Below are 12,902 nucleotides of genomic sequence, written 5' to 3' on the forward strand. Positions count from 1 at the left end.
TGAGATGAAGTCTCACTCTGTTGCCCAGGCTGGAGTACAGTGGCACAGTCTCAGCTCACTGCAACATTCACCTCCCAGGTTCAAGCGATTCTCCTGCCTTAGCCTCCTGAGTAGCTGGGATTTCAGGAATGCACCACCACACTCAGCTAATTTTGTATTTTTAGTAGAGACAGGGTTTCACCATGTTAGCCAGGCTGGTCTTAAACTCCTGACCTCAGGTGATCCGCCTGCCTTGGCTTCCTAGAGTGCTGGGATTACAGGCGTGAGCCAGCACACCCTGCCCCTTGTGATACAGTTTTTAAAGTGTGTTGCTATGTACAGTACTCTATGTACGTTTTTTAATCTTTTGATACATACTGGGAAATTTTTCTCTAGAAAAGTTGTACCAATTACAAGCTTAACAATATTTGAGCATTCTCATTTTTCCAAACTGTAAGCATTATTGTTTTAAAATCTTTATTAATTTAGGAGTTGAAAAATAGCTTGTTTATATATAAATATGTGTGTATGTGTGTGTGTATATATGTGGAACAAGTAATGTTTTTATATCGTTTTCTTTTAACTTGCTTGTAAATGCTTTTTTAGGCAACTTTATATTTCATCATTTGCCTTTTGCTGTGAATTTGAACCTTTATATATTAAACTTACTGATGGTTTTAATAGTTGGCAAAACAAGCAAAAAAATTGACGGCTAATTTTTTCTTATTTACATTTTTTGTTTCTTAAAGCTGAATGTTTTTCACTTTATAATACCTACTCTTTTGATATTTCTCTTTTTTTGTATTGATTTGCAAGAGTGCCATTTTGTAAATCAAAAATGGTTGAGTTAGAGAAATTAGCTCCTGTCTATATGGTGCAAGTAATTTTTTTTCTCTTTTCATTTTATGTGCTGTCTGTTCAGAAATGTGAGTTTTTAATCTAATTTAATGCAGTCTCTCCTTTTGTAGCTTCTGAGTTTCCTGTCCTACTTAGTTCTGGAATTCCTAAAGCTAATACTGTTCCCCAGACATTCTCATAGCCATCAGCAAGCCTTTAACTAAATGAGGGCAGGCACTGGGCGTATGGATTTTGATCCAGGAGCCATGCTGGTGCATTCAGTACCACGACTGTCAAGACAGTAGAATTCCAATGCCATAGCCCATTAATAAAAATCCAAGTTTCTCTGGACTTTATAGATAACATTTATGCATTTAATTTGTCTCTCCCCAGTGATGCCCATGGACACTGGATAACTACTTTTTTGCTCTCACCATCAGATATCCCTCTTGTCACTAGAACACTTAACCCTTCTTTGCCTAAGCAGCTTATACTGTGTTGTTGGGAGATCACTTGTGGAGTACCTGCAGTGGCCTCACTTGGGGAGGGGCTTCTTGGGATGCCTCCGAGCCCATTACTTAAGTTGAAATCCCCTCCCTTCTGTGTTGCTCTGCATGATGTTATGTAAGAATCCATGAGAGACTTCAGGATTCTTTTTCTTATTTTCTTTCTCACTTAACATAAGCCTAGAAATTTAGCCACATTTAGGAAGGCCTCTTTTCCTCCCCAATGTTTTTTGAAAAAACAATTTTATCAATTTTCTCCTAGTATTTTTTATGGCTTCTTTGTGTGGTGTTTAAATCTTAATTCATCTCCAATTTATTTTAGTATAAGAAAGAGGAAGCCTTATTTTTTAAATGATTCACTCACGTACCTCAATCCCATTTACGGAATACGTGATATTGGCTAGGAGCTGTGCCTCATGCCTGTAATCCCAGCACTTTGGGAGGCTGAGGCAGGTGGATCACCTGAGGTTAGGAGTTCAAGACCAGCCTAGCCAGCATGACAAAACCCTGTCTCTACTAAAAATACAAAAAAATTAGCTGGTGTATGCCTTAAGTCCCAGCTACTTGGGAGGCTAAGGCATGAGAATCATTTGAACCCAGGAGGTGGAGGTTGCTGTGAGCCAAGATCACGCCACCACACTCCAGCCTGGGTGACAGAGCAAAACTTTGTCTAAAAAATAAATAAATAAATAACTGAAACTTTCCCCATAGTTTTGAACTGTCACCAGTATGGATTTTTTGTTTGTTTGTTTGTTTTGTTTTTTGTTTTGAGATGGAGTCTTGCTCTGTCACTAGGCTGGAATGCAGTGGAGCAATCTCAGCTTACTTCAACCTCCACCTCCCAGATTCAAGTAATTCTCCTGCCTCAGCCTCCTGAGCAACTGGGATTACAGGTGCATGCTACCATGCCCAGCTAATTTTTGTATTTTTAGTAGAGATGGGGCTTCCCCATGTTGGCCAGGATGGTCTCTATCTCCTGACCTCATGATACGCCTGCCTCGGCTTCCCATAGTGCTGGAATTACAGGCGTGAGACACCACACCTGGCCGTATGTTCTTAAACCTATTTCTCTGCTCTTTTTTTTTCTATCCCTGCTTCATGACCATACGAATTCCTGACACTTTCTAATATGTTTTATCTAGAAGAGGAAGATTCTTACTGCTTTTCACAATGTTAGCTATTTTCGTATCCTCTCTCTAAATTATTTTTGCAGACTTTAAAAAAAAATTTATTTTTTTTTTGTTGTTGTTATTGATATAACATTGAATTCATGGATATATAAGGGGGAAATTTCCATCCTGACAACATTTAATCTTGTCATTTGGGAAAGTATTAAATCTCATTTATTCATCCCTTTTGTTCCTTCAGTAAGATTTTGTTTTTGTTTTTTGTTCTTTTTTTGGTGTTTTTTTTTTTTTCCTAAGGCAGAGCCTTGCTCTGTTGCCCAGGCTGGAGTGCGGTGGCATGATCTCAGCTCACGGCAACCTCTGCCTCCTGGGTTCAAGTAATTCTCATGCCTTAGCCTCCCGAGTAGCTAGGATTACAGGCTCCTACCACCACTCCTGGCAAATTTTTATATTTTTCGGTAGAGATGGGGTGTCACCATGTTGGCCAGGCTGGTCTCGAACTCCTGACCTCAGGTGATCCACCCACCTCAGTCTCCCAAAATGCTGGGATTACAGGTGTGAGCCAGCACACCTAGCCATGTAGTTTTCTTAGTATCAAACAACATATTTTTATCAATGCCATATGTTTTGTTACTATGATGAACAGACTTTCTCTTTTTTAATTTTATTTCTATGGTAATTAGTACTAAAAGAGTTTTTTATGTTTACTACCCTTATTAAATTGCTTTATTACAACTACTGTTCTCAGTTGATTTCTATTGCTAACCACTTTTTAAATTAAATATTTTTCATTGTATCATTTAGTGTAATGTATTCAGTAGAAGATAATGTTTTTCATGTTGAAGGTTATTCACTTTTATCAAGAATGATCTTTGAAGGTTATCCTATGCTTTTGCAGGATGTATTGAGATTATTGTGATTCTCTTGACCTCTTGATATTATATGTTGATTTCCTAATGACCTCTGTTTGTTCATTGTTTGTTATTCTAATGTTATGCTCCTAAATTGTTTGTTCATGCTTTGTAAATATACTTTGATTTCCTATCTCACTATGCCTCCTTGCACAGAACTTGGCACATAATCAAGTCCTTATTACAGTGTCTAAGTGATAATAATTTAACCAAAGTTACCATGTCTTCTCTGCTCAGGACCGTAAGTAGGAGGGTTGCATACACTCCAGGAGCATCTTGCTAGCCTTTCGGTTAGTGATCTAAGTGGCCTTGGGCCTGACTTACCCCAGTTCCTTCTGTCCTTTTCCTCCTCTAATGTTTCACAATAGTAAGAAGTGGTATTATAGTGGAAAATGCCATCTTTAGATGAAAACATGACTCAAATCTATATTTTTTATATCTACAGTGACAGGTTGAAACTATTTCAACCATTCTTTTTAGTTTACGATTCTTCAGTCCTTTTGGTAAAGTCTTTTTTCTGTGACTCTTGGGGATCTGGCTGTCCCTGTGTAAGGCTCTCCTTGAATCTTGCAAAGTAGCAAGAGTTTTCATAAGGACCTTGACAAGGTGACAGAAACTGTCTTTACCCTGATGATGAAGTTTACAATTCTGTTCCTTATCTTGGTTTCTGCCCTACATGTCTTTCAGGCTATATTAAATCTGACCACCTGGCACGGTGGCTCACACCTATAATCCCAGCACTTTGGGAGGCCGAAGTGGGTGGGTCATTTGAGGTCAGGAGTTTGAGACCAGCCTGGCCAACATGGCGAGACCCCTCTCTACAAAAAAGGCAAAAATTAGGCATGGTAACGTGTGCCTGTAATTCCAGCTACTCGAGAGGCTGAGGCAGAAGAATCTGTTGAACCCAGGAGGCGGAGGTTGCAGTGAACCAAGATCACAGCCACTGTACTCCAGCCTGGGCGACAGAGCTAGACTGCCTCTCAAAAAAAAAAAAAAATCTGTCTGTCACTCAAAGCCCCGTCAAAAGAAGACAAGATAGAAGACTCAGTTGTTAAAGCTCCTCTGCATCTGCCTTAGATAAACAGAGTCTTCTGAGTACCTTTGGAATAGGAAAGGGGTATGAGGCAAACAACTCTAGGCTAAGGACAGTGTCTTCCTGGGTAATCCTGTATGTGAATTCCAGGATAACAAAACTTAATTGTTTTCTGAAATTCCATTCTTCTTTTATGTACTCCTAAGCTGTAATCCTTTTCTTAGAAGTTAATAATCTTATGCTTAATGTTCATTATACTATTAGAAACATATTTATATCCTCGCCAGACACAGTGGCTCATGCCTGTAATTCCAGCACTTTGGGAGGCCGAGGCGGGTGGATCACCTGAGATCAGGAGTTCAACCAGCCTGGCCAACATGGCAATATATAAATATATATTTATAGCAATTTCATTTAGATTTTCTATTTTTTCATGTTTTAAATGTTATATTTTTAAAACAAGATATAAAAACAGGCATTCCAAAATGGAATTTCTGTGCCTTAAAAACATTTAACTATTTTGCTCTTAGCTTGTCTATAAACATCTGGCTGTTTTGCTATAATTTATGTTATCACTTTTAATTTAAACAACTATTTTATTTCTAAAGATTTTCTATTGTAAAATTTCATCTAAAGTTCATATTGTACATACTGAATGAATTAGTTTAACATTTGAGCACCAAAATTGAGCTCAAAGAGAAAAATTATTGGCTCACCTTCTATGTGGCAATTCTGTTTTGGATTCTAAGTTAAAATGTGTATATTTGCTCTCAGTAGGTTAACAGCAACATAAAGGTCAGCATTTTTCTCTGTGGAACAGAATTAAATATAGAGTTCATCCTTTCTAGATCCTGAAGAGTTTAGTTACTTTAACAAAAAAAAAAAAAAAAAAAGGATTTTTAAAGTGTCAAAAGGATACTTTCAAATTGTTTTATTTGAAAGAAAATCAAAAGTGTTGATGTTTAATATAATAACCTATCAAAAGAGACGTTTAGTTACACAATACTGTAAATGCTTCTACAACTGACACTAAAAATGGAATTTGGCAAAATATGAAAGTTGCGCTTCTCATATCAACTTACTTTTCTTGCCTGTGGACTAATTAGATACATACTGCCATGAAAGAAAGCTCACCTTTATTTGATGATGGACACCCTTGGGGAGAAGAAAGTGAAGATGGAATTATGCATAATAAGGTACATATTATCATAAACTACAATAATGACTTGCCTTGATATTATTGTGTCACTATTGGATTTAATACAGATGCCCCTCAACTTATGATAGAGTAATAAACCGACTGTAAGGTGAAAATGTCATATCAAAAATGCATTTAACACACCTAACCTGCCAAATGTCATAGCTTAGCCTAGCCTACCTTAAATATGCTCAGAACACTTACCACTAGCCTGCAGTTGGGCAAACTTATCTAACGCAAAGCATATTTTATAAGAAAGTATTAAATAGCTTATGTAATTTATTGAATACTACACTAACAGTGAAAAACAAAAAGGTTGTATGGATACTTAAAGTATGGTTTCTACTGCATTGCTTTCTCACCATCAGAAAGCTGAAATAACTGAAGTCAAACCATTGTTAAGTCTGGGATTGCCTGTATATTCTTTTGTAGAGTTGTCTTTTGCTTCCTGAAAACTTTCTAAATTTTATTTTTTTTTAATATTAATGGATCCATTTGAATCACATTGTAATTTCTTAAAATTAGGCACAAAATTAGAAAATGTTAATTAAGTAAAAAATGGAAAGGGATTGGAATTAAATCATAGCATGTTGTTATATGTTATAGACATAATGTTTCTTTTCCTCCTTTGTCTTGTGGAATGCAGATACCAATATTGGCCACATTGTTTTAATGTAATTCTCGGTCAGTACAAAACATAATAGGTTGAGTCTTAAGATATTACACGTGGGTAGGTTGTTTATTTTGTTTTGACCTTTTTCATTAGACATTTTGCCACTTAGCTCAGAGTCACCACTTCCAAAAGTGGTTGAGATAAAAGAAACATTAGTTTATACATTAATACCCACTAGCATACATGAAAAAACCAGTCATCACACGGACCACTGAGAAGAAAAACTATTCTCTTGTAATTCTAACCTTCATTCTCTGGAACTTTTGTCACAAAAGAAAAGTGGGAATAATTTCAGTCCCATCTTTTATTCCTGGGATGTAGTTCAAAGGTACATCGACTGACTAGTGTTGATATCATTGCCTTTTTCTTTTTAACAAAAAATAAACATGTCCCTTTGCTACTTCAGCAGTAATCCCAGCTGGAAAGGTTCCTAGAAAGCCTTCGATCCTACCATTAAGAACATTGTCCTCCCATATTGCAATATGTATATTGGACTGCCTCTAATTGCACCTCAGTTTTACCAAAGTACAACACCTATTAGGTATTAAATGTCTTGCCAGACACACTGGCTCACACCTGTAATCCTAGCACTTTCCAAGACAGGCAGATCGCTTGAGCTCAGGAGTTTAAGACAAGCCTAGGCAACATGGCAAAACCCTGTCTCTACAAAAAGTACAAAAATTAGCTAGGCATGGTGGTGCATACCTGTGGTCCCAGCTACTCGGGAGGCTGAGACTAGAGGATCACTTGAGGCCAGGAGGTCAGGGCTATAGTGAGCCAAGATCATGTCACTGTACTGGACCCTGAGTGACAAAGCGAGGCCCTACCTAAAAAAAAAAAAAAAAAAAAAAAAAAAAAATAGTTAAATGTCTTGACAGCCGTCCTAAAGGTTTAACCAGTAAAAGTTATTCTTGCTATCTGAGCTATTATTTCAAATGACAATATATAGGGAAGCACTTGGGAAACTATAAAGTACTGTTTGTAATTAAAGAAAGTTGTCAGAATATCTGGCTTCATAAGATTCTGATACTCAGCTTTGTGAGTCCACAAACTCAGTATTTTTAAACCTATAGGATCAAAATTGACCAAGCTTAAGAAAACGGATTCAGTCTTACCAAATTCAGTGACTAATCTGAAGAAGAATGAAAATATATTTACCATCAGTGATCCACCTTTCCAGTTACAGGAATACTCAGACTACCTTTTCAGGGTACCCCCTTCAAGGTCACATCATAAGCAACAAATTAGCACAAAGAGAATTGGTTTGTCTTGAGGGATATTTACTTAATCTAGGCTATGGAAAATTCTGATCTGCCATTCTTGCCTCATAAAGTCCACATTCTCAGTGACCAAAAGAATTTCATGAATGCAAAATATAATGTTATTTTCTCTTGGATAAGTGCTAGGAATTCTAGTATTGTGCTGTTTAGTTTGCTACTCATCATGCAACTCATTTTTTAGCCTGAAGTTACAATGTAATTGTAGCATTCATTAATTACATTTGGGTTTTTACAGTTAGACCATGTCAATTCAGTTGGACTTAGATGATCAGCAGTTTATTTAAATTTTCATCAGGTGCTTTATTCTTAAAGATGATTAGGTTTATGCATATTATGTTGAATTACAATTATTAATAAGCTTCCTTATTTGACCATCTCAAAATTCTGTAAATATGGCTTACTGTTTTAAAATATTGTCTTTATCCAAATTTAAGCGTTATTTTATCCTCATTATTCATATTTAGAAAGAAGAAGACGAAGTAAGTCTGTATCACGTAATTATATAGCCCAGGTTTTTATCTTTTATTTATAGTTCATCTGACTACTTAGTATTTCTATTTTTTAAATTCCCACCTAGAAAAGTGAAACAAACCACATAGAGAATCATGACTTTGTTTTTAAAATCTGCTTAACCCCATAGTTGTTTTTGGACTACACCATAAAATGCTATGAGAGTTTTATGAGTGGTGCCGATAGTTTTGAAGAGATGAATGCAGAGCTGCAGTCAAAACTAAGTAAGTGTTCTCATTCTGAATATGCTTGCTTTCAGTCATTTAACTCTGATAACACGGTGATAATTTCTTTACCATATCCAGTGTTCATATGAGCTACTTACTTTAAATGTATCTGGATGCCTACTGATTTTTATCTTTTTGGTTTCTTTGGTGGAGAGAAGTTAAGCAAAACGAATACTAGTGTTGGAGCCACACCTCAGGCATAACCTCTTACTGTCTGTGGGGCTTTAATAAAATACTTGACCTCTCTGACAAAGTTTAGCAGCAGTCATGACAGTGTAATAAAGTACCAAACATGCTACCAGAAGCCCAGAAGATAATTAGCAAATGTTATTCCTCTTGGGGGATCATATCCCTATGTTGTCCTCACTTACTGTTTGAGAAATTAAAGCACCAGTTAGTCAGAAGACCTAAGATCTCTTTCAAAATTTGTGGCAAAAAGTTAACAAGACATTATATTTCCAAATATTTAAGGAAACTCCTTTTTTTACTCATTTGCAACCTAATGACATACAGTATTTGCTAGCGAACTCTAAAACATTCCAGAGGTATTATTTTACATTTTCGTTCCTTCTAATGAAATAGCCTTGTATATAAAATGCCAAAATGAAAGGTAAAATAGATAAATGTAGGATGTGTGAAGCTATTCCTCCAAAGACAATGGAACCAATCAAAACCAGAGAGCATCGTCTTGCCAGTATTAGCACAAAAGGGGAAAGCATTCCCTTATAGTCCCCTGGGACTGTATCTTCCTAAAGAGTAACCAGGACAATTTCAGCTTGTTCACATGGGAAAGGGAGAAAAATTAAGAGAGGAAAATTTAGAGTTATCAAAGCATCTAGTGAGTAATTTGATATTTCTATGTGTAATTAACCAAGCATAAAAATTGCATTCATTCATTCAAATAAATATTTATTATATACCTACTATGTGCCACCCACCATTTAGGCACTGAGGATACAGTAATCTCATAGGATGAAAATCTCTGCCCTTATGAGCTTACATTTTAATAGACACAAATGGGAAAATAATGAAATGAGCAACTATAAGTCAAATGGTGATAAGTGCTTTGGAGAAAAATCAAGCAGGACAAGGAGAGTTGAAGTACAGTCGAGTAAAGGAAAGAGTTTGCTGTTTTACAAGGATGGGATGTACTTCACTGATAGTGTTTTGGGCGGAGAACAGAAAGAAGTGAGGGAGGCAGCAATGGTGAAAACCTGGGAAAGAATGTTCTAGGCAGATCTGAGATCTTAAAAAGTTTTTGGATTTTGTCTCCAGAGGATTTATTTAATGTGGATGCTTTCAAGCTGGAATCATTAGAAGCAAAAAACAGAGCGTTGAATGAACAGATTGCAAGATTGGAACAAGAAAGAGAAAAAGAACCGGTTAGTAAATATGTTTTCACACTTACTTGAGAGGTCTTTTAGACTCTTAGGTGTTAGTTACTGTCTTTATCAAAATTTTTAAAAAACAGATTTAAAAATTAAGCTTTTTAAAACTTAAATTTTCACATAATGGAACTCCCAATGAAACCGTGTTTGGTATCTGTGGAGCCTTGTTTTCCCTTGTGGTCTACCAGTCTTAGACTAATGGTGCTCTGAATGTGATGAAAGATTCTCACCTACTTACGTAAGACCAAAAGTACTTTTGAACAAAGGCCCCATGCTATATACCTCTAGGGAGCATTAGTCACAAGAGGCCCTGAGTTTTGCAGGTAGTGCAAAAGGAATGGTAATAAATGGGTTTATGTAGTATATTGTATCCTGAGTTTTCTAAAGACTAAAACATTAACATCCAGATATCTAACTTTATTTTCTGCATTATTTAGTGAAGCACTCAAACTTTTTTTCAAACTTTTTTTGTAAAATACCAGATTTTGAATTTTGTGCTTTTTCAACTCTAGCCAGTTTGTTTTTGGTTTTTTGTTTTTTGTTTTTCTATTTCAACTCTAGCCATTGGTGGGTTTTTTTTTTGTTTTTTTTGTTTGTTTGTTTGTTTGTTTGTTTGTTTTCTATTTAGTTCTTTTGGCTCCCTCTAAAAGTGAAAGGAAAACCCAAATCTGTCTTTCTCTAAAATAAATTTAAACCATATTGCTTTACTTTAAAGTATGGAATGATTATTGAAAATAACTAAACTTACATTCTTTTCTCTTAAAGAATCGTCTAGAGTCATTGAGAAAACTGAAAGCTTCCTTACAAGGAGATGTTCAAAAGTATCAGGCATACATGAGCAATTTGGAGTCTCATTCAGCCATTCTTGACCAGAAATTAAATGGTCTCAATGAGGAAATTGCTAGAGTAGGTAAGCACAGCTAATACTAAAAGACTGCAATGTGAACTTGTGTGAGATTGGTTGCATGTAAAAATAGCTTTGTTATTCATATCTTTTGTTGTTCTGTGGTACACACCTAGAGCAGGCTACCACATTTTCAGTGTGTTTCATATTTGTTTCCTAAGGCCACAGCTTGAATGGCTTACAACAGAAATGTATTCTCGCACAGTTCTAGAGGCTGTTCCAGCAGATCTGCATCCCTCCAAGGACTCAGAGGGTCTGTTCCTTGCCTCTTCCAGCCTTTAGTGGCTGGCAGCATTAATGATCTATGTCCACATTACTCTGATCTCTGCCTCCATCTTTGCATTGCCTTCTCCCCTGCGTGTTTGTATTCTACTACCTGTGTGAAATAGCTCCCTCTGCCTCTGTCTTATAAGGACATTTATGATGAGATTTAGGGACCACTTGGATAATAATACAGGGCTATCTCTTCATCTCAAGATACTTAATCACATCTGCAAAGAACCTTTTCCCAAATAAGATAATTTCACAGTTGCCGGAGAGATAGAACTTTATTTTTTTAGGTGGCCATTAGTCAACCTACTACTCCTTACATGTTTTTAAGCATTTGGCCTTTTGGAGCCAAGAAGGACCTAACCTAAGAAAACATGCTGCCTGAATATGTGTGTGTGTGTGTGTGTGTGTGTGTGTGTGTGTGTGTGTGTGCGTGCACATGTATGTGTGTATTTACAGAATATTATTTACATATAATCTGTAATATAGAATATAGGATTATATAGAATAATATATATAATATACACATTATTAACATATAGAATAATACATTTCTATATTCTATATTACAGACTATATGTATATAATCTATTATATACATATAGAATATTCTAATATATATAATCTATTCTATTATATACATATATTATAGAATATTATAATAGAATATTATATATATCTTATATATGTATGTAATATTATATAGAAAGAAAACATGCTGCCTGAATATAGAAATATATATATTTGTATAGAATATTATATATAATACACATTTGTATAGAATATTATATATATTATATATATTTCTATGTTCAAGCAGCATGTTTCTTAGGTTAGACCCTTCTTGGCTTCAAAAAACCAAATGCTTGAAAACATGTAAGGACTAGCAGGTTGTACAGAATATTTTATTTATATATATATATACATATATATATGTATATATATATATACACACACAAACGCAAATATATACTCTATTCCACCTTGTAATTAATAAACCAAATAAACCAGATTATTTTGTTTTTAGAGATGAGCTCTTAATATTTTGCCCAAGCCAGTCTTGAACTCCTGGGTTCAAATAATCCTCCCACTTCAGCCTCCCACGTAGCTGGGACTATAGGTGGGCGCCCCCATGCTTGGCTCTAATAAGCCAGATTCTTGATCTCTGCCTGTCTTAGTCTGGCTGTCCTCCAACACTACCACCTAAGCAGCTCAGCAGCTGAAACTGTAAATCAGAATTAAAGCTGCAAGTACTACAGTTCTTGGGGAAAAGCACAACTAAAGAAAGCTCTTTTATATCTTATGTCTTGTAAGCTTATTTTCATAAACAAGGAAATCTTAGTCATAAAATTCTGGAAAACACTGTGGCACATGCAATTGCTTGATTCTTCTGCAGTGCCTGAAGTAGAATAAGGGAAGGTATCTACAAGTCACAGGGACACTGAGCTGTAGTTTTAAAAATAAATTTATTGACAACTATACTATTTTCCCAGGACTTTGCCTGCTTCTGTTTGTTTCTTTTGTGATTTTATAGGCTATGTCTGCCCCACATGGGAGTTGTGTACATGGCCCTTAGGATATTTGATTTAACTCTTGTTCTATGAAGTATTGAGTGTCTGTCACCTCAGTACAAGTAATTACCAGGGTTATTTGCTGAATCCATTTTTTTGTTGTTCTTCCAAATAACTCTGATTACATATATTGGATTTGCTCTAAACCAATGTTTAAATATTTTACCTATTTTACACTTGGCCCCTAATCAGTGTCCTTTTTTTATTCTCCATGATGACACGGAAGTTTGGGCTAAATTCATATTATAAAAATTTTGAGAATGCAATTAAGCAATACTTTAAAATACTAATACTTTGTCTTTCTTGTCAACATATGATCAAGAGAATTATCATACATCCTTCTTGTTCTTGTAAGAACTTTTTTCTGATAGCTGCAGACTCAGTAGTGAGAGAGAAATATCATTTGCCATTCCAGAGTGATTTAGTTTGAGACATTAATTTGATAACTCTTCATCTAAGATGGTTTTATTCAATGAGTGTTTTAACTT

At 35.6% G+C, this 12,902-nt stretch overlaps 1 protein-coding gene across 1 annotated transcript in view; it reads left to right on the forward strand.

Moving 5' to 3' along the window:
* NDC80 (NDC80 kinetochore complex component) overlaps positions 1–12,902 on the forward strand; it is a 49,222-nt gene that overhangs the window by 9,400 nt on the left and 26,920 nt on the right. The window contains exons 7-10 of the mRNA XM_003924805.4: positions 5,500–5,589; positions 8,185–8,278; positions 9,557–9,663; positions 10,435–10,579. Of these exons, the coding sequence (XP_003924854.3) occupies positions 5,500–5,589; positions 8,185–8,278; positions 9,557–9,663; positions 10,435–10,579 (436 nt within the window). The remainder of the gene's footprint in view (positions 1–5,499; positions 5,590–8,184; positions 8,279–9,556; positions 9,664–10,434; positions 10,580–12,902) is intronic.

This window comes from Saimiri boliviensis, chromosome 13 (genome assembly GCF_048565385.1).
Source record: "Saimiri boliviensis isolate mSaiBol1 chromosome 13, mSaiBol1.pri, whole genome shotgun sequence".
NCBI classification, from domain to species: Eukaryota; Metazoa; Chordata; class Mammalia; order Primates; family Cebidae; genus Saimiri; species Saimiri boliviensis.